General features: G+C 46.5%; 1 protein-coding gene across 1 annotated transcript in view; it reads left to right on the top strand.

Moving 5' to 3' along the window:
• The window catches only part of LOC147718680 (transmembrane 9 superfamily member 2-like), a 1,534,671-nt gene extending 1,531,474 nt beyond the window's left edge, over positions 1–3,197 (top strand). Inside the window, exon 17 of the mRNA XM_086918630.1 lies at positions 2,639–3,197. Within this exon, the coding sequence (XP_086774756.1) occupies positions 2,639–2,706 (68 nt within the window). The 3' untranslated portion in view covers positions 2,707–3,197. The remainder of the gene's footprint in view (positions 1–2,638) is intronic.
• The last annotated feature ends 19,607 nt before the right edge of the window (positions 3,198–22,804 follow it).

Raw genomic sequence — 22,804 nt, 5'->3', positions numbered from 1 at the left:
GATACTATCTGCTTCGCTAGCATTGCATCGGGGACAATTTATGCCCGTGCTCCCTCCCCATTTAGCTATCTTAGCAGGAGTATGGTACAATGAATAAATAGTTTTGTAGTGTTGTGACTGCATGGGGGATGAGCACAGTATAGTACGGCCCAGGTCCAATGATTTTTTAAACCACCCAGTATCTATGCTGAGTTTTTCCGCCCATTTGTTACCCACCTTTCCTAAGTCATCAGTTTTCCCTTTCATCAAACAGGCATAGAAAGACCTAATGGTACAATCCCCCGAAAGTCTAATTTTTTCCAGTATCTCATTCCTCCCTACACCCACAGACCCCCCCCTGCTTTATCATAAAAAAAAACTCCTGACCTGGAGATACTTGAAGAAATCTCTATTGTTAATACCATATTTGGTTCTTAAATCTGCGAACTGTACGATCCCCTCTATATCAAATAAGTCCCCGATCTGGATGATTCCACTGTTCGCCCATTCAGACATTGCTTCATCTGTAAAGATTGCATGAGGAAACGACCTGTTTCTAAAGAGTCTAGTGTATCTGTTATACTTCCCAATTTTACTTCTTTTCAAGAAGGCAGTCCATATCTTAACAGCAGTTAAGACCGTCTTAAACCTTGTTCTTTTAAAGTAGCCATAATCGATACAATTTAAGAAGCAGTTTCCCACGTCTGTCCCTAAGACCGTAGCATACACTTTTGTAGACAGGTTATTGACTCTTTCATCCAGGCCATTTCCTCCTATCAACCCCTGCATGTACTGTAGAGCAGCTGCCATATAATATAACCTGAAATCAGGTGCACCCCACCCCCCCCTTTCCCTTGGGAGCGTCAAATATTTATATGCCCTTCGCGTCTTTCCATGGGCCCAGATGAATCTGTTGCATAATGTCTCTAGTGTATTAAACCAACTATTCTCAATGAATAAAGGAATTGATCTGAAAAAGTAAAGAAATTTGGGGAGAATCAACATCTTGATAACATTAGTGCAACCCATAAGTGAGAGGTGTAAATTATTCATTCTTATTAGATCTATTTTTACTCTTGACATCAGAGGAGCCATGTTTATCTCTACCACCCTATCCAGATTTGCTGATATATGCTATGTATTTAAAACGTTGGATCATAGGGATCCAACGTTTTAAATACATAGCACCCTGCCATATGGGCTGCCTAGGCTTACCTTAGGGGTGAAATATGTAATTAGAAAGGAACTCAAGGCTTGGCAAGGGGTCCATTTTGCCTAGTCGAATTGGCAGTTTGAACCTCCTAACATGCTGCAATGGCAGACCTGAAACATGTTATAAGGGGCTACTTAACTGGGGGGTGGAGGAATAAATGCTGCTGGTCCACTAGTTGCATTCAGTTTACCAGCCCTGGTACATGGTATACCACTTAACTTGGGACTTATAGATATGTTAAAAATACCAATCAGGTGTAAGGCAATGTTACCATTTTCTAGGGAGTGAGCATAAGCACTGTAACACTAGCTAACAGTGGTAAAGTGCACAACGTCCTAAGGCCAACAAAAACAAATTCAGCAAAAAAACGGAGGGCCGAAAGCTAAATATTTGGAGTTGACCCTGCAGAGAGTGCCAAGTTCAACATTTACATATCTAAAGCCATAGAATTTTAAGAGATGAACTGTACATGCTGCTATCCCCTTATCTTCCAGTGTGTCTACTAACTTAACTCAGTAGCTCCCTAACACAACTGCATCATAAGTATCTCACTGCTTTCTCTGTATGAAGGTGTGCATATACTCCTGGACATAGGTATGAGTTCAATTAAAAGATCTTAATTTGGATGCTCCACCTAGAAGAATATTTTGTTTGCAGTGACATTTTTAGGATTCCCTCATGTTTATCATCCAGCTTAAGGTACCACTTGCAGAATTATCCAATTTCAAAAAATCAATTAGGTAATTAATGTGACTACCTTAAATGTAAACTTGTTTCAGATGGATATTTCATTTTTAAATTCAAACCAAATAACCTTGCCATGAATGATTAAAGTGTACTCCGTGCTCTGTGTCACTATTTATTCAGATTGCATTATGGACTAAAGCAGGAAGTTATTGGAGGTGCAAGTTACATTTCAATACTTGGTCGAGCCCAAATGGCCCCTATGGATAGCATATCTGGCACACATAGGAATTGCGCATCCCCAATTAATACAGCAGCCATTACAAACATTGACTCTTTTAAGATTGGAATCTTGCATGTTTAGATATACGGAATTGAACCTTTATACATATGTTAATTACAATCACTGAAGGCTGTCATTCTGACCACACAAACACCACTTTAGAAACTCTACTTCCCAAATAAAGGAATATGAACATACAGCGCTAGTGTTTCAGCTGTCTTGCCTGTGTTGAAGTATGAGATGTGTAGTTCCATCCGACAATTGTTTACTGACATTATGGCTGGCAATGAGGATTGAAGGTGAAGACAAAGGATAGGGATACGACTTTTAAAGGTGAGTAGTTCCTTAATATGTTCTTTAGGATGTTGTATGTGTTGTATTATTCGTGAGTTTGATTATATTTAAAAGCATTATTTGTTTTATGGGTTGTTAAGTTTCCCGTTTTAAAGAAAAGCATAACCAAATTTCTTTTGTTTCAGGAACCATTGGATTTTTTGCATGCTATTGGTTTGTCCGGAAAATTTACAGTGTTGTAAAGGTGGACTGAACTCTCAGATGTTAACTGCTGCATCTGCAGTGTTGCTGATTTTTTTTAAATTCTGTTAAACAAAATAGTGTGAATCTTCTAAAGCTGTTTATTTGGCACAGATGGATTTTATTGCACAAATCATTATGTATCCAATCCGCATTGTTGAATAATGAATGTTTGTACTAGAGATGAAGATAATGTTTCGTTGAAAATCTCATTATTTTTAAATGCACAATGCCAGGTAGTAAAACCTTTAATAATTGGGCAGCGATTTATGCTAATTTGCTAATGTTCGAGAAAGGGACACCAATCCCGTCCATAGCAGCTGCTGTACCTTAGTAAAGTGTAGATGGATATTTTATAAAGAAAATTGTGGATAGTATATATTTTTACTACAACTTTGTACAATAATTATCCAGTTTGCATATGTAAATGTTTTTACTATTTTACCGTATACTATACATATGAAAATACATATCTGTTAAATAAATTGACTGAGTTGTACTTCATCTGCTATGCCCATTTATTTGCTTTTGTAGCTGTGAAAGGCTTTTCCAAATTGGTCACTTGTATTAATTGTCTCTCTTATGGCTCAAATCATCAAAAACATTTTTTATATCTGTGTGGGTCCTTAAAATCAATGTACATGGTAATCTTAGGATTAAATAAAGCCAGGAAATGTGCTCACCACTCCAAGTTGTGTTAGATAAATATAGTAATAGTGGGTTAAGATCCCTTAAAATGTTACGATACACTTTCGGTAGCTTTGGCTGGGGGTACAAACCCAACCTTGAAATTGTTTTTTAATTACTTACTGAATTGCGTTAACAGTTTTAGAATTCTTGGAAGTGTCCACAAATAAACACACACACATTTTTATACATAGTTTTTTTGTTACTTAAAACACCAGTTGTAGTGGAGTTCTGGTCGCAAAAACCTTTCAAACTCTGAAGTTATGGTTAACACCGTGTGTAGCGGTGGTTAGCCACTCACACCCGGTTGCTCCCTAGGCCAGTCTTTTCAGCCGTGCACAGCAGGGGCTAGACACACATGGGGAACAGGGAAATGTGACATAGGCTATACGTATCTGAGGTTTATAAAAACCTTAGGCATTCTCTTGAAAACCACAGTAAAGTATAGCTACCATTAAAATTTAATACCGAAAAAAACCTAAAATTCTTAATTAGTTTTGCAATCCGTAATTCACACAACAGCCCTGCTTACCATAACTCACACTTTAAATACAATGCTAATGGCCTCTCAATATTTATTTATACCAATAAGTAAAACTTCCTAAAAGCACACCATAAATACCGAATACTCAAACCAATAAGTAAATACTACAGTTATAGTTATATTTTATAGTCCTAATGCAATATGTAATCTTATCTGTAAGATTATTTCTGACATTTGTAATTGTTCCTATCACACCAAGGTTGAGGTCATAAACTTTGCATTTGATGTGCAAGTGATTATTTTCAGGGCCGCTTTCTGCGCTATGGACTGCAGAGCTAAACGTATGTTTTGAATTTCAGTGGTTTCTCTGGTTTAAATTGTTACCATAAAAGTGCCTTAACTCTATTTATTGGGCACGTATATATATTTGCTTATCAACTGAGGTAAGTAAGGTACACATGGTTTGAAATTATATAGAAATATATATGAAACATTGTAGAATTGCAATATTACTTCTGTAGTTAGAGTTGACATTTCACTTAGTATGACATTTCATTCTTGCATCTATAACTTTGCAACCCCTAAGTAATTTGCAACAATCCTTGGAGAAACAAAAATAGTATGCAGTCTTTAACCTTGACAAAATCTGTGCAAATTGCTCAAGTGGATCAACACTTATTCAGGGTCCAGGGAGGGGGTAGTTGCAAACCATGTCACTTTTCAAAAATATGGGTTTTAAAACAGGAATATTTTATCAAGCTTAACCCCAAAACAGCTGAAAGAAAATTCCCAAACGTTTAATGGCACAGTAGCCTTTCCATCATTCTTTGCCTGGTCTTAGTTTTGAGAATGTTTGATCAGCTGTTTTGGGGATATAGGTCAAATTCTGAATGCCCAGCGTAACATGTACTAACTATTTAATCTGAAAGAAACAGGTTAGTATTAGATTCCTTACTTTAGAATATCCCCAGGCGTCAGACTGGATCCGGAAACTTTTGCGTAGCAGTACCCTTGTGCGTCGGTAGGCGTCGTCTGCGGATCTGCGTCCGTCGTTGGAGTCGTTGGCGCCGGGATGATGTCGCCGGAGTACTTAGACACCGCCCTCGCACGCTGACGCCAGTTCCTATTTTTTCCGCGCCAGCAAGCGCCAATCCGGGAACAGTGGTACCCTCAGTCACTTTTTGACTAAACTTTTTCGATCTTTTTTTATCATTTTTCGAAGTCTAACTACTCCGACGGTGCCGGTAGGGATGCCCGAGTTTAAACCCTGCGTCGACTGCAACCGACTGATGTCGGTTACCGACCCCCATCGCCGTTGTCTTCATTGCCTGGGGCCCGACCACGATGACAAGTCGTGCCCAGTCTGCTGTGCCTTGACGTCCGTTTCGATCCGTATTAGTTCGGACCAACAATTGGAGGGGATCCTACGGCCGGCGAGAGCGCTGAGGTATCCAGCAAGCTCCTCCCCGCAGCCCAGAATCGACTCATTCTGAGGTTCCTAAAATTGCCCAGAGATCCCCTCCAATTGTTGGTCGCAAGGATCCTACTCAACCAGGATCCTCCCAGCACTCCTTCATTCAGACAACCAGTCCTGATGATGATCCGAACTAATCCGGATCGAAACGCCATCGACCTAACAGCCTGATCAATAGGCGCACCTCTTTCTTGTGGCTCTACATTCAAATTAAATCAACTGTGCCCACTGTGATATCACAATGTCACATGCGCCGTTAAGCCACTCACTGTAAATAGTTTGCACCTTATGCACAGTGTGCCACCAACGCTGTTCACCTTTCACTTGCGTCGCCACTTGCACATTTTATACACGTTTTCTGCACCAAGTCCCATGTGGTTGTCATTCCAATCTATGCAGTGCTATTCTTAACTGTATATGTCCGACCTTGGAACTAATGTAACCATATAAAGATGAGTAACTATCTTATGACTAAAAAACGAGTAATCCCCTTCTTGTCCACTCCAGTAATGCTATGTGCATGCTATTTATAATTGTCTATCGACTCCCACCTTTCAGGACACTGTGTTCTAGTTGATCATTCTATCTGGATCGCACACGCCAGTTCCGGGTGGATGACCAACTCTTTGTTGGTTACATGGGCGCTAAGAAGGGACGGGCAGTGCACAAGCGAACCATTTCTCGATGGGTTGTCTTCTGCATCAAGGCTTGTTACTCTTCGGCTTGAAAGGAGCCTCCTGTGGGACTTCCTGCCCATTCCACACGGGCCACGGCGGCCACTACTGCCCTGGACCGGGGAGTCCCCTTGCAGGACATCTGTCAGGCAGCTGCATGGGCCTCCCTGCACACGTTCGCAAGACACTACTGCCTGGGCAGCCAAGTCCGGAGAGATGGCTTTTTCGGCCGTTCCGTTCTCCAGGACTTTCTGGTGTGATCATTGGTTCGCAGACCCACCACTGGGGTTGGTATTGCTGGGGTATCTATTCTAAGGTAAGGAATCTAATACTAACCTGTTTCTTTCAGATGCACAAGTTACTTACCTTCGGTAACGATATATCTGTAAGAAACAGTAGTTAGTATTAGATTCCTTACCGCCCCACACATCCTCCTTGTTCTGAAAACCGATATCTAGAGTTAAGGTCATCCCCTTTCAGGGCCCTAGTTTCATGGCACCAGTGTTGGTTTTTATCATGGCTCTGCATTTTCTGGCGCGGAAAAGCTGTGTATAAGAACTGACGTCAGCGCGCAAGGGCAGCGTCTAAGTACTCCGGCGACGTCATCCCGACGACGGACGCGGAGCCGCAGACGACGACTACCGACGCGCAAGGGTACTGCTACGCAAAAGTTTCCGGATCCAGTCTGACGCCTAGGGATATTCTAAGGGAAGGAATCTAATACTAACTACTGTTTCTTACAGATATATCATTACCGAAGGTAAGTAACTTGTGCGACACCCTTAATTGTTGCAGTCATCTGGAAACCCAGTTAATAGATTGTGGAATATGGAAAAATGAAAACAACACATAGGCCATCTCATCCAATGTTTATGAACATTGCTAAAAAAACAATAACATTTGCAGATTACCGGAAGAGCTGCTGCTGCCTATTTTGGTGAACCATAGACCCTTCCACTCATTCAGACCTTGGCCTATGCTCCAGATAGAGTATAAACGGAGAGCAAAAAAGGGCCTAAGCCCCAATTTTCATAGCTTCCCATGAAGAAATGTCTGCCTTGAGGGGCTCGGGTCTTAAGTAAAGTCGAAAACTAAATACTAAAGAAAGGACTGACTTAACGCAGGTAAATGTTTGTTCTACAGGTGTCTGGTGAATTAGGTCATTGTAAGCAAAGTGGTTTGCAGTTACCACTGTCAAGGAAACAATGTACAGCTTTAGAAAACGCCGTCACAACACCCTCTGCCCCTACCTGTTCCCTGATTCGATTTCTGTCAATTCGCACCAGCAATACTATAAAAGGCTCAGACACCAGACTGATGCACTGACTCAAGAAGGAGGAAGGTGGGCCATTGGCGAGTTACTGCTGTTCGGAATGATTCAGCAGGGTGTAGAGGACCACAGCAAGCAGGATGAGCAACGAGTCTGTTCTTCGGTTATCAACAGGGCGCACAGTGCTGGAGTAGGGGCAGGGTTCTAGCAGTAGGCTGTGTAGTTCCATGGCCTGGAAAATTCTTCTGTTACTGCTTGCATATTTCCTGCCCCTGTTGGCATTCTGAATCACACTGGAATCTATGCTGACCCTCCGTTTACTCTGTAGCAGACCTGGGGTACTCGACTCCTAGAGCTGGAGCCAGTGGGCTAGTGCCTTCATCTGATTTAAATTCCTTAGTTGCTCCATTCTGTTTTTGTTCTATGCCCTGAAGTGGGTGGAGGGTAGAAGCCAGGATCCACTAGTGTGAGAAGAGACATGGAGCAGCAGCAAATGGAGAAGTGCACAGGCAGCTCTTTAAAGTTTAAAGTGATAGTGGCAGCAATGAGAAGTAGAAGAGGCAGAGGACGGGTGAGGAGGTGAGAGCCACTACGCATTAGGTGCTGCGGCGCTGTGTTGAGCTGCGGTGTGCAGTGGCAACCAGCCTAGGTGCTCGTGCAGCATGCTTGCTGTTTATGCTCTCCAACCATTCCCTTATCAAGAAGCCCAAAGGAGCATGCTTTTTTGCCACCCTGTTGCAACATTTCTTGCCATATTCAAATACTTTACCCCTCTTCCTTGGCCTCAAGCCTCATACTGAGGTGTCCAGAGGGGGCGCCCACACAAATCAGGAACCCAGAGACTGAGGAATCAAGGAGTAAGGCCAGAGCTCTAAGTAAGGACTGAGCAAGACCCCCCCCCCTTCTTGCTGTAGTACTGAACTGAGAATAATCTGACCATTATGGCCAGCAACAGGTATGGTTTCTGAGTTCAGGGTGGGATTTTCTCAGTGTTGCATAAAAAACAGCTGTCAGTATTACTTACCATCAGCACAGAAGGCAATTATTAAAATTCCTACCCATTAATAGGGGTTAGAGAGACTGTTGCACAAGGGTGCTCATAGGGAGGTAAACCCCCCCTAGAATCTAAGCAAGAAACAAAAGCCAAAAAGAGAGCCTCAAGAACTGCATCCATGGATCAAATTATTCAAACAATTCAAACAACTAGTGTGCCATCCGTTATGGAGAAGGAAACTAGTACAATATCATCTGAAAGAGACGCGTTAGTGATAGATTCCTTACCTTAGAATATCCCCACTCGTCAGATTGGATCCGGAAAGTTTTACTTAGCAGTACCTCTGCGCGCGCCAGTAGGTGGCGTCCTGCGGCTCCGCATCAGTCACTGACATCGTAAGCGACTGATGCGGAGCCGCAGGACGCTACCTACAGCGTGCGCAGAGGTACTGCTAAGCAAAACTTTCCGGATCCAATCTGATGCCTGGGGATATTCTAAGGTAAGGAATCTATCACTAACGTGTCTCTTTCAGATGATATTGTAATAGTTTCCTTCTCCATTACGGATGGCACAGTAGTAGTTTAAATTGTTTGAGATATTTGATCCATGGATGCAGTTCTTGAGGCTCTCTTTTTGGCTTTTGTTTCTTGCTTAGATTCTAGGGGGATTTACCTCCCTATGAGCACCCTTGTGTAACAGTCTCTCTAACCCCTATTAATCACGGAGAGTACTTAGGCACCACCCATGCGCGCTGACGTCAGTTCTTTCTTTTTCCGCGCCAGCAAGCGCAGATCCGGATTAAGCAAGTACCTTGGTCACTTTTTGACTACTGTTTTCGAACTTTGTTCCCCCCCCCTTTTTTCTCCTGGTGCACTTAAGGATGCCTGGCTTTAGGTCCTGTGGGGCCTGCGCCGTAATATGTCGGTGGCGGACACCAATGATGTTTGCCTCTACTGGCTGGAGACTGATCACGACTCCCGGGACTGTCGAGCCATGGCCCCGAAGGCCTTGAGGGAGCGGCGCCGGAAGTTGCTGGAGGCCCAGAATTCGTCTTGAAGCTGTTCCGGGTCTAGGGGCTGTTCCCGGGACCGGAGCCGTCTCTCCTCGGGCTCCAAGTCTTTGCCTTCGGATTCTGGTAAGCGACGACATCAAAAGAAGTCGAAGAAGCGTGTTCGCTCTCCGACATCCCCCCCGTTGCTCCAAGGAGGAGGACGAGGGAGACAGAGGCTCTGCCCCTGCGTCTCCTCTGGAGCCTGGGAGTCCCACGGTCTACCCGCCCTACCCTGGTCATTCGGCGACTTCTGAACAGGTACAAGAGATTCTTGCTACCATGGACCACCTGTTCAGGCCTCGGGCTCCCGCCGGCGCGCCTTCGGCCCCGTGTCCAGATCCTGATGGCCCGGCTGCTCCGCCAGCGGCGCCACAGGATCACATACCATTGGCTCTGGCGCCTTGAGATGCGATGTTGCCAGCTCCGGCGCCGCCCTCGGCTCCTCCCTCGGCACTGCACTGGGTGCCGTTTATCCCTCCCTTGCCCCAGTTCCTGGACCATTTTGTTTCGTCCTGGGATCCGTATTGGGAGGCGGCGCCTGCCTGGCCCCGTCCAACGCAGTTTCTGAAATCATTTATTCCATCCCCGGCCCCGCTGCCGCGACCGGCCCCTCCGGAGGCGGACTGGGAAGGGTCCGAGGACCCTCTTGCCTGGCTGTGTGACTGGATTGGGTGGACGATCTGGACGATCGCAATGTCTCTTCTGACCCGGTGTTTGCCTCTCCCACACCTACAACGGAGGAGGGCGCTTCCTACGCGATGGTGCTCCGTCGAGCGGCTGAGGCCCTCAACCTAGACCTCCCCACGGTGGCCCTCAAAACAAACCTCGTCACCGAGGTTCTCCAGGCGGCGTCTACTTCGTCGGAGCCGTTGCTTCCCTTCAATGACACCCTTACCGAAGTCCTCTTGGGCATTTGGTCGCGGCCGGCCCCGGGGGCCTGGTGGATAAAAACATCGCCAGACGCCACCGCCCGGCACCCGGCGACCCGGATTTTCTAACCACCCATCCCACGCTTGAGAGTCTGGTCATCAGACCTCGATGTCGCAGAGTGCCTTCCCTCGGCTCTGCCGGACAAGGACTCTAAGACACTGAAACAGTTTGGTAAGCGGTTGTTCTCTTCGGCCAGCTTGGGGCTGCGTCGGTGAACACTACCTGCTTGTTGGGCTGCTACTCTCACGCAGTGTGGGATTCTGTTGCTCAAGTGTTGCCTCAGTGCCCTTAGGAGGTCCAGGCTGTCCATTCTCATGCGATTGCTGAAGGTAAGGATGCGGCTAAATTTGCCCTTCGGGGTGGTTTGGACACCGCAGACTCATGGGGCAGGGCGATTTCTACAACGGTGGCATTGCGACGTCACGCCAGGTTGCGTTCGACTTTGTTCTCCCCCGATGTCCAGAGCTTGCTCATATATATGCCCTTTGATGGCACCGGCCTGTTAGGCTGAAAGTGCGTTGGAACGCTTTAGGGTCTCGAGGGGCATGGCCAAGTCTTTGGATTTTCTCCAAAGAATCCTGCCACTCCTGGGTTTCGTTCCTTTCGTGGCCAGTGCAGAGGCACCCAGGTGCGTTCCCTTGTGCAGAACCAGCCTCAGCGTCGCTGTGGTTTCCGCAAGGTGCCGGTCTGGAAGTCAGCGTGCGGGTCAGTCCATCTCCACCCCCGCTGCTCCTACTGTCGTAATTTGACGGTGATCGAGTTAGCGTTAAGCTTTGCTACACGAATTTCCCTTTAACTTGACTATGGTGTTCGGAACCTATTTTGAACACACTGGCGGCCATTCTATACGAATGCGTCGCCTCGTGGTCAGCATACCCATTGTCCTTTCTCTGTACCACTGACCACTCGAATTTGCCCAGCAACAGGCTATTTTTAGTATTGGTCAAGCTCGCACATGCGCAGTTATACCCTCTGTACTAGTGGACAGTCATCGCTTAGGAATGTTCTTAAAACTGACCAGTGGTGTTGTAACCCCTCCCATGAGTTGGCTGTGTTCCAAAAATGACCTTAAATGTACCTAAACTGAGTAAATGTGTTCCGCCTACTCTTTTTATTACTGTAAAACTGTATAAAAGAGGTCTCGCACCGATGTTCGGTGTGATACTTCTTGCATTGCCGAAGGGTGTTGTAGGAATGTACCACCACCCCATGGGGTCTTAATAAACTTGTCTTTTGCATTTTCCAGTTTCCGTGCCAACGTCTGTTTTATGGTGTAGCGGGTTTTGCGGAATATGTAGGCCTGGAGAACCCAATACCACACTACCTCCATGCCTTCCTAGTCCGAGCTTCGTGGAACACTCCATACTTGTGGGTGGCAGGATCCACCATCACTTCCCCCACTGGCGCGATATCACGTCCGACAAGTGGGTGCTGCAGTTAATCCGCAAGGGTTACTCCCTTCCCTTTCAGTATTCCCCTCCAGTCATGCCACCCCGGTGCCACCGCATGTCGGGGATCATTTGGTTCTTCTCTAACAGAAAGTTGCAGCCCTCTTGGCCAAAGGGGCCATCGAGTGCATTCCTGGGCAGGAAGTAGGGAGTGGTTGTTGTTCCCACTACTTTCTGGTTCCCAAGAAGGACCACGGGGGTCTGCACCCCATCTTGGACCTCCGGGACGTCAATCGCTTCCTCCAGAAGGAGAAGTTCAAAATGCTGACCCTGGCTCAGGTCCTTGCTGCCCTAGCCCATGGAGACTGGATGGTAGCGTTGGACTTGCAGGATGCTTATTTCCACATCCCCGTCCTGCCGGCCCACTGGTGTTACCTACGGTTCCGAGGGGCCTTTCCAGTGCCCCTCGGGTGTTCACGAAAGTGATGCCGGTGGTCGCAGCTCATCTGCGCAGGTCTGGGATGTCAGTCTTCCACTACCTTGACGACTGGTTATTGAAGGCGGGCTCGCCCCATACAGTCATCAGCCACCTTCAGACTACTGGGAAGGCATGGCTTGGCAGTTCGGGCTGGACTGTTCCCATGAGGCACAGGGTCAGACTGATTTGCATATGGCCATGTCTGAACTGGGGTGGCAGAGTGGGCTAAAGAACGGTGATGGATTAAACCCAGATCTGTTGACTGGGTGTGAGTGTTTGATTGGTTCAGATGCTCCGTCCATCACCACCCCCTTTTGTACCACCTTCAGACTACGGCATACCTCCTGCATCTGCTGGGGTTTTCCATCAATGTGCCGAAGTCGCACCTGAGTCCCTCTCAGAAGCTCCCCTTCATCGGAGCAGTTCTGGATTCAACACTGTTTCGAGTCTATGCTCCCAAGCAGAGAGTCTGGGATATTCAGGCTATGATTCTGATCTTTCGGCCTCTGTCCCAGGTTTCAGTCAGGATGACCCTCTGGCTCCTAGGCCTCGTGGCCTCCTGCATCCTGCTGGTGCAAGATACCAGATGGCATCTGCGGGCTCTGCAGTGGGACCTGAAGTTCCAGTGGGCACAGCATCAGGGCAACCTGTCCAATCATGTCCAGATCTCGAAGGGCACTGCTCAAAAGTTGAAGTGGTGGCTCACGAATCATGATTGGGTCAGTGGCAAATCCCTCTCCCTTCCCCAACCGGAGCGCACAGTGGTGACAGATGAGTCCCTCCTGGAATGGGGCGGCCACTTGGGAAAGGCAGAGATCAGAGGCCTCTGGTCTCCGGCGGAGTCCCGGCTCCAGATCAACCTTTTGAAGCTGCGGGCGATCCGACTTGCACTGAAGGCTTTCCTTCCCTCTGTCCTGGGAAGTGTGGTACAGGTGTTCACGGACAATGCCACCGCCATGTAGTATTGTAACAAAAAGGGCGGTGTGGGTTCCTGGACCCTATGTCAGGAGGCTCTGTGCCTTCCGACATGGCTGGAATATCAAGACATTACCTTGGTGGTTCAACACCTAGCAGGTTCTCTGAACACCATAGCAGACAAACTCAGCCACCGGTGCTTGATGGCTCATGAATGGCATCTGAACTCGGACGTCGCGGAAGGTCTCTTTTAGCAGTGGGGAGATCTATGGTTAGATCTGTTTGCCACCGAAGATAACGCGCAATTTCATCAGTTCTGCTCGTTGGAATTTCCAAGGCGGCACTCGCTCGGCAACGGATTTTGTCGCGAGTCGAGTTGCTGTCTATTGTATGCCTTTCCGCCTTGTGAGTATATTCAGTGCCTTTCCACCTATACCACTTCTGGCCAGAGTGCTGAAGCAGATCAGCCTTGTGGCTACGGATTGGGCACAAAGGTACTGCTATCCCGAGCTACTCAGCATGGAGATCGATCACCGATCCGTCTGCCTCTTCGGGAGGATCTTCTGTTGCAGCATCAGGGGACGGTCCTTCACCCAAACCTGCCCAGCCTCCACCTCCATGCGTGGAGATTGAGCGGCGACAGTTGACAGCTTTCGATCTTCCTCCCGCAGTCTGTGATGTGATTTTGCCAGCTAGGTGTTCCTCCACTAAAACGGTATACGCCTGTAGGTGGAAATATTTTGTGGCATGGTGCATAGCGAAGGCTGTGGATCCCCTTTTTGCCCATCTTTCAGAAGCCCTTCTGGTCCTTCATTCCTTGGCCCAGCTGGGCTCTGCTCGGGCACTGTCAAAGGTTGTCTTTCTGCCATCTCCTCCTTGCTACGGCTTCCTCATCAGCCTTCTATTTTTAAGTCCCCGGTTGTTAACCGTTTCCTAAAAGGCATTACCAACATGTTCCCTCTGGTTCTGTTTATAGTGCCCTAGTGGGACTTGAATCTTGTGTTCACTTACTTGATGTTGGCTCCCTTTGACCGGCTTCACAACTGTCCTTTAAGTCTTCTCACCTTAAAGACTGCTTTCCTGGTTGCTATCACCTCTGCCAGAAGAGTGAGTGAGCTCCAGGCTCTTTCTTCCAAACCTCCTTTCCTTTCTGTTCATCCGGACAAGGTGGATCTCAGGACCCGTCCTTTCCTGCCAAAGGTTGTCACGCCCTTCCACACCTGCCAGGCCATCACTTGCCCACCTTCTTTCCGCCTCTGCAACCTTCAAAAGAGGGAGAGGCTCCACCGTCTGGACCCAAAATGTGCGCTCTCGTTCTATCCGAAGCGCACACAGCAGTTCCGGGTGGATGACCAGCTCTTTGTTGGCTACGTGGGCGCCAAAAAAGGTTGGGCCGTGTACAAACGGACCATCTCTCGGTGGGTCGTTCTGTGCATTGTTAAATCACCACCTGACTTGTCCTAACACTGCGGAAACGAGTATATACCCAGTCCGCCACCACTACCCTGACAACAAACACTTAACCACTCACACAGTGTACTTGCTGCCAGAGCACCAGGAGAGGGTGGGATAAAAATTAGAAAAGAATACAAGGACACCACGCCTGGGCTCTGCCTATTCAAGTCTTATAGGCAATTAACAGCTCCTGCACCTGGAGTGAGAGACTAATAACAAAAAATCAGACACATAATACATCTGTATCTAAATCCCCCTATGGACATTCATATACAGGCCCTGTATATGTTGCACAGTTTATCCTCTTCCCAGTTTTGAGGTCTGTTGTGTCGCTGATAAATCCAAGTTTTAAAGGCAATCCGCAGCATCCAAAATAACACATCAAAATGAAGACTCCAATAGGATTGTGAGTGGTTCTCTTCTTTCTCCTGAACCACCATAGGGGAAAAAGATATTTAGATAGAAAAAAAGCCTGCTTTCTCTATGAAGCCCAAAAAATACCCAAAAAACTCCCTGGAAAAGCAAGGAAAGCTATACAGTGGCTACAATGAAAACAAAAAACTACCGGGAAGTTCAAGATCGTAACTACACCCAGACTTCACATAACGACATGGAGAGGCAACAAAAATCCAGGAAGTGTCATGCCGTAATCCTCAGCCGAGGAACTAATACACAGCCGCGTATTAGAGATCGAGTCCCACAATGTAGCCAAAAGAAATATTTAGGAGGGGAAAGGGAATCCCACGGAGGATAGCAGTGAAAATCCAGAACACGAGGAAAAGATGCCTGCAAGCCGGCAGACCCCGCGTCCAGAACAACCGGGATACCAAAATTCCTAGAAGCAACAGGAAACCCAGGAATACCAAGGCAAAGTCCTTCCGGATGAAAAGGCTTCCTTTTAAAGCGTGCTGATTGATCGTGCTGCACTAGCTGACCTGGTAACCTATAATTGCATGCCCATAGAAAGAAGACTAAGGTAAGGCCGTCTATATCCTAACATGCACCAAGGCCTGTTACTCGTTGGCTAAGAAGGAGCCTCCTGTGGGGTTGTGTGCCCATTCCACCAGAGCAACAGCAGCCACTACTGCCTTGGGGCGCAGCGTTCCTTTGCAGGACATTTGCCAGGCAGCTACTTGGGCCTCGCTGCACATTTTTACCAAGCATTACTGCCTTGACAGTCCAGTCCGGACTGATGGTTTCTTTGGCCGTTCTGTGCTCCGTGACTTTCTGGTGTAATCCTGTTCGCAGACCCACCACCGGGGTTGGTATTGCTGGGGTATCTATTCAAAGGTAAGCAATCTATCACTAATATGTCTCTTTCAGATGCACAAGTTACTACTTGTGTAACAATATATCTGTAAGAGACATTATTTATTGATAAATTCCTTACCGCCTCACCCATCATCCCCGTTCTGCAAACGGATTGCTTGGGTTAAGGTCATCCCTTTTAGGGCCCTAGTTGTATCCACCAACGGTCAGTATCTTGCATGGCTCTGCGTTCCTGGCGAAGAAAGTCGTGTACAGAACTGACAGCGCGCATGGGTGGTGCCTAAGTACTCTCCGTGATGTCATCTCGGTGCTTACGATGCCAGTGAAGGATGCGGAGGTACAGGACGCCACCTACTGGCGCGCAGGGGTACTGCTAAGCAAAACTTTCCGGATCCAGTCTGACACCTGGGGATATTCTAAGGTAAAGAATCTACCACTAACTAACCAATGTCTCTTACAGATATATTGTTACACAAGTAGTAACTTGTGCAACAGAGGATATATTTACCAAAAAGCTTGTGACAAGGGAAGATGGTCTAAACAATTAATTTAAATCTTTGCAGTCCTGAATCAGCACAACAATTTACATCTGATCCCGCACTAGCCTCTGGCGAAACTGACGACGAGACTGGCATCACCAGGGGAAAATATATGCCTGACAGTAATATAATGGACCTTTCACACTTTAGGGGTAGGAATCATGCTAATCAAACTGCACAAGCACTCACACCACAGCTAAATCCCAAAAATCATTTGCATATCAATACAGCACATACTACTTTGGCATTAACAAGGCAAAAGATCAGGATTACTTTTATGGGCTGATACCACAGGATTTCCCATGTGTAATGAACCTAGGTATTATAATTGAAGGGAATATCCCAACACGTAAGTTAGTGCCCTTGCTTGAGGGAAAATCCCTGGCGAAGGAGGGAAGCCTGAAAGACTGCAAAGCTTTCTGTATGGTTAGGAGTCAAAGAGAGCGGTATCTGCACATGCAATGAGTAGAGCCAAATTTATAAAAAATGGTTGAAGTTCTTCCCAAACCAGTATTCTTAACATTAAATGCACCTCCAAGAAACTATCAAAGAAGGAGCAAGATCCACCACCACCTCATAATCAGAATGGAGCAACACCAAAAAGGCTAAATTATAACAGCCTTAGATTAAAGTTGTTTTCCGACTCCTTCCCTCTCGACGAAGATGACTTTAGAGACATGAAGCCCTTCAATGACATCGACTCCTCAGTACCTTGCATGCATCAAGAAGCGAGTCCAGCAAGGAATTATCCGGGGCTAGAGTTTGTTCTTGAAGAGTCAGACGGAGAAGAAACCCCTGTTTGGCTAAAAGAATTTAAAACACCTCTAGCGCAACAGATTTATGAATTATGAAAATAATTGCAGAATTTATGATGCAATAGTCGCAGCTCTAACTATACAATTACAGGAACAAGATGCTCAATTAGGGATTCTTTTAAGATTCCTTACTATCAATAAGTAACATCGATCGCAGAATGGCTTTGGTAGAAGAAGTGATGAAAGTCAAAATCTGTCATTCTGTGCCACAAAAAGACACCTTCTCTTGCGTCTGCTCACCTATATTAAATAAACTTCAGGAGGTACCTGAAATGACAAACTCAATCTTAATTGATTGTAAGAACGTTTCTAACGAAAAATACTTTTATTGTCAGTAGTTTATGCCAGAAGCAAAATAGATCTGACTGTGAAGAACTAGCGTGTACAAACGGTTCTAAACCTGGCTCAAAAGGTGACAAGAAGGATTACATATTAACAACTCATAATCCCAAAGCTCTGATGTAAAAGAAGCACAGACCACAAATCCAGAGTCCAAAGAATCTACTCGCAAAGTAGAAGATTCACAGTTGGAAAATACGGGGAGAAACGTGTGGATATAGACTCTGAAAAAGATATTCCTTATGACTTGTTGTAGTACATTGCCTTCCCTCCATTAGGTTCTGTATACTTTCCTATAATAGAGAGAAGCTTGTCTATGGCAGACAGATATCTGATGCTGACATTTGCTCTGCAGCTCCAATGTCTCATGGTACAGTTTTCCCCCCTCCCTTATGAGCAGAAAATCCCTGTTTCAGCATTTCTTGCCTCGAGCTAGTTTTGCAGAAATGTTTCCATGCCCTGGAGTAGCAGAGATTCGGCTCTGTGGCCTTGAGGGGTGATAACAGTGTTGCCTTCGCAGGTGCAGATGCCTCATGTATGAGTTCATTGTTCACCCTCTGCTGAGCCCAGTACTTTTCCAGTCTGGGCGTGGTTTTACTCTGCCATGCTATGTGATAATGTATTGCTGTGATGAGAGGAGGCAGTCCTCTCGGTGCACTCCCTGGGGTGTAGACCTGACGGGGCCCATCTGCAGATGAATATTATGGCCAATAAAATATATTTCTAATTCTTCTCCACTGCCTGGCTGGCTTATTATATGAGAATGATAGATGAGTGAGGTAAGTCACTCAGGTGGATTTGAGCCACTCTTATCATAACACCCCTGCCTTGGCCAAAGACAAGGGGGCATATTTGTCCCAATTAACTACTTCCACCTTGTCAGGTGTTGTGAGCAGTATATATATGGTTGGATCCTTTGTATTGCAATTGTGCGTGGGTGTTTTGTAAAATGAAAGCTTCTCTTTGCCTTGCTCAAGAGTGGAAGAGCAAATTTTGCCTCCAACCCAACTCTCTCTCTTTGTCTCAGGGTAAGGAGGATTGAAAATAATTAAAATAACTCTTCTCCACTGTTACATCTTGACTGCATCAACCGCCGGCTGCACTGGTCTTCTGTGGCTCACTACATGTTTTGGGCGACAGTGAACCAGGGTATCTCCTAGCTGCATTGGTACCCAGCTCATACCTACAAACAGTGCACCTGGTAGCTGCCACTTACCCTTGTCCTCCATGGCCTACAGCATGTTGCAGGGCATGGAGGACCTTAGCAACTCATAGCTGCCCCATTGCCAGGCTCCCAAAATTTGACATGCAGGACTGGAAGCACTGTGGCAACTCAGCTGTCACGTAAATGGAACCCCAACCCCTCAACATTGGGCAAGGTAGAGAAATGAGACACTGGCTCATTACCCCTCCCCTGTTCTTGAGTAAGGGAATGGGAAGAATATACTCTCTGACATCAGGTGTAGTAGGGGGAGTATACCACCTATGCCTTCTGGTATAGCAGAGGTGGTTGGAGTATAACCACCTGCCTTTTGACAAGGCAGAGGGTTGCGGCCCCTCACCCCCTGACAGTGTGCTAAGCAGGAGGATATTTAACAGTGCCTCTGTGGGCCTAGGCTAGATGGTGAGTTTAGCACTGTGATGCCACCCCAGGAGTCAAGGAGGAGGCAATAAATAACCCCAAAAGACCAAGCCCGACAGTCCGTTCAATTTTACTTGGCCAGTGGAGAAAAGGTGCAGAGTTGTACTGGCTTTCCCTGGTGCTGAATATGAGCTGCAGGATAGCTGATTTTACTGCTGAAGCGGTACTGCAGGGGAAAAAAGGATGCAAAAAACTGAGGTTCTACGATTTAGGATTTTGTCCCGTATCTAGCCGCCATTTTTGTGTCCTGTCGCCATTTTGTGTTGCCCTCACTCAGGCAGCACGGCGAACGATGTGCTTTTGCTTTTCCAGGTGCTACGTGTCCGTTCAGTTGAAAAGTAACTCCATTGTCCTTGTTCATGAAACCCGATGTCAGGGTCTGGCTGAGTTTGTTAATCCATGTCTGGCTCGATTGATCCCTGTCTCGGCTGACTATTTGCCCTCTCCTATTCTTTCCTTATACTATCTTATCCGACTGGCCTTCGCTATTCTCTCCTTGTATGCTTCTATTACACAACCATCCTTTGAGGCACACAAATACGTCCTGCCACCTGCAAGAGGGATTGTGGACACCATCACTGATTAATTTTTCGGGAGGAGTAGCACATGGGGTCTGAGAGAGGGGCGTATTTGAGACACCTGATAGCTTGCTTTTCAACTTTTCTCATTGGTTCGTTTTGTAGGTGAAAAGAGTGGGATATTGTAAATGTGTTTCCTATAAAAGACTGTGCGCCACGGATTGAAGTGGCAGTCTCCTTAGAATCCACCTTGAGTGTAACTTCTGGGACAACTGTGCTTAGCTGCAGCTAATAAACCTGGCTTCCACGCTCAACGGAGTGTCTCGTGTCTCTGTTAGTTACAAGGCAGGTGAACTCAGGGATTTAGGCGTGCCCTGCGCCGCCCGGCCCATAAGGCCCGGTTCTCCAACTGGCACCCAAAGTGGGGCGGTTTCAGTGGTAGCGGTTCAGCCCGAGGGTCGTGAGAAGCCCCGCAAGAAAATTCCGGAGGATTCTCGAGCCACGTCATGCGACCCCTGTATGTCGAAGTGGACCGAAGGTCTTTTACAGCGTGGCTACTCCTTTCCGATGGCTGCTGATGACTGCTGCCCTGACTACCGCCCTGCCTTGGACCCTTGGATGATTGGTATCGCGAGACGTTAGACGGACCTCCGTTGGCGTGAGAAGACCATTTAGTTAAGTATTCGTGTGTAGCCCCCACTTCTTTGTTTTGTTTTTGATTTTTGGTATTCGTCTGTTGCAATAGACGAAGCCGAGGGGTGAGTACTTTTGTACTGTGTTCTTTGCTTTCACTCCTTGAGTTAGTAAATGGATCAGTGTGCTTAAGATGCCTGGCCTGAGCGGATTTAGGAAATGTTGTTTTTGCTGTACTAGGGATTTCCGGCTCGAGGATTCATGTCTGATTCCTCTGGTTGGAACTCCCACTTATGAGCTCTATTCCAAGCATGGTGTTGGTCCCATTGCCTTTAATGAGGCATGGATCCGATATACGAAGAAAGATGGTGTTTTGCGGTGGCCACAAAATGGTAGCTTTGAGCCTGACATAATAGATAATTTGGAAGCAATTCTGTTCAAAAGAAAAGCCCGGCCGGCAATGTTTGACTCTTTCGGCCTTTGGCGTAAGGAAGCCAAACAGAGAGAAATTAAACAAGCAAAAAGAGATAGGAAAATGAAAGATATGACGGCTATACAGGCTGCGCAGCAATTTAAAGACGATGAGACTGATCGTGCGATTGAGGTCTCGGATAGACCGCATCGGATGGAAATCGATAGGGGCTATCCTGTGTTACCTCCACAGCTCAAAGATCTTGATGAAGATCCCTTAATCTCTCATCTGTTGAAATTACCTCCGCCTTATGCGCCAGGTGCTAATGCACCTTTTATTATTGCGACCTGTGCAGCAACCTATTGTTCAGCCAGGAGCTCCGGCTCCCCCAGAATTGCCTCTTCCCGTATTGCCGCCTGCACCTCCTTTGCCACAAACTTCTGTATCTCAGTCTACTTTGCCTTCAGTGTCTCTTGCAACGGGTTGTCCTTCTCTTCCTTTGCTTAATACCGCGTCTCCAGTTTTACTCCCTACTTCTCCGATTCGTAATCGGTTAGTTGATACTGTCTCTGGTCTTTTCTCCCCCCTCTTTGGCCCGTTTAATAGGACTCCTGCTTTCTCTCAAAGGCAATCCCGTAGCCAAATCCCCGATTCTGAGGAACAAGTTGTATTTGACTCCCTCGCTCATAAATGGATGATGAACAGTTCGCTGTATAGAGTACCCGATATATTGAGCACCTTTCTCCAGTGGAATGTGCCTACGCAGAGATACATTTTTAATGTTGTGTGACGCACTTATTAACCTCTTCGCCGCTAATGACAAGGGTAACTCGTCATGGACTTTCCATTGATTTCAATGGAAATTACATTAAAGCAGTAAAATAGCCTTAGCAGTAAAGGGGTTAAAGGATGGGAGGATATGGAGTTGGATTTAACTCCTCAGGGCCTATTGGATATACAGGACAGGTTTGATAAAGGACTTATTGTGGGTCCTGACGTTGAGGGTGCTATACAGACACTTGTTACTTTCAGGTCCTTATATTCATCCCGGACTATTCCTGAACCTGATCCTGCAGTTAGACAGAAAACGAAGAATTATCCTATGAGAGAAGTTCCTCCAGTATGGAGGGAAGCGGTTCCGCAAGCAGGCGCTGTTCAGGCTGCCCCTGCTCATTTCCAGCATATATGGGTACATGTCCCTTGGAAACGAGCTGAAGTTTTAGCACCTAAGCAGTCTTTGCCGGACCCTCGTAAAAATCCTGCTGGTTATTATAAAGAGCTGTCCCAGACTGTTGATGCATGTATTATGAATTTGGCCGATATCGATATGCTAATGGGGAATGTAGTTCCACAAGCATTATGGGCTCGGATTCGTAGAGAGGATCATGATCAGGCTTTGGGTGGTACTTGGGCTGATATATCTGCCGCAGATGCAGCACAAGTGGGTGGTGCTAAGCCAGATCATTTGATTACACAGTTGCCTGGTAGAATAATAACCTTAATGATGACGGTGATGTGTGCCTTACGCGTTAACTGGGATAAGTTAGCTGCATGTCGGCAGAAGAAAGATGAGTGTTTCTCATTTCTTTACTCGGTTTGAGGAGACATTTATTGATCATAGTGGTCAGGATTTGAGTACTGAAGGTGGACAGCGAGTATTTGTGGATAAATTTGTCTTTAATCTGCTTCCTGAATTGTCCCATAAGTTGAAAGATTCGGAAAGCTCTTGGGCTGTTTCTACGTCTGCCCAAATATTAGCTACTGCTCAGTATTATGAGAATAGGGACAAAGAAGAAAAAGATAAGGCTGAGAATAAGACTAAGGATTTAAAGACGAAAGTTCTTCTTCAGCAGGCTTATCCCCCTTGTTCTGGCCAGCGTCAGTTCCAGCAACCTATTCAGTCTCAGAGGTTGCTACAGAAACCTGAGCCTTTTGTTCCGTGATTTTTGCTTGGTCCTAATCAGTGTGCCTATTGTAAAGAGGAAGGCCATTTTAAGAATAGCTGTCCGGTTTTATTGCAGGGTAATGGTGGATTTCAAGGGCCGCGAGGCCGTGGTGGTTTTCAATCAGCATCTAGGGGTAGAGGGCGAGGTGCTTGCCTCAAGGGCAGCGTTCCTTTCCCCCTCAGAATTCTTCAAATTATT

This window comes from Lissotriton vulgaris, chromosome 4_1, assembly GCF_964263255.1.
Source record: "Lissotriton vulgaris chromosome 4_1, aLisVul1.2, whole genome shotgun sequence".
In the NCBI taxonomy this organism is placed as follows: Eukaryota; Metazoa; Chordata; class Amphibia; order Caudata; family Salamandridae; genus Lissotriton; species Lissotriton vulgaris.
The sequence above is the reverse complement of the archived record's forward strand: the minus strand, read 5'-3'. Positions and strand labels throughout refer to the sequence as shown.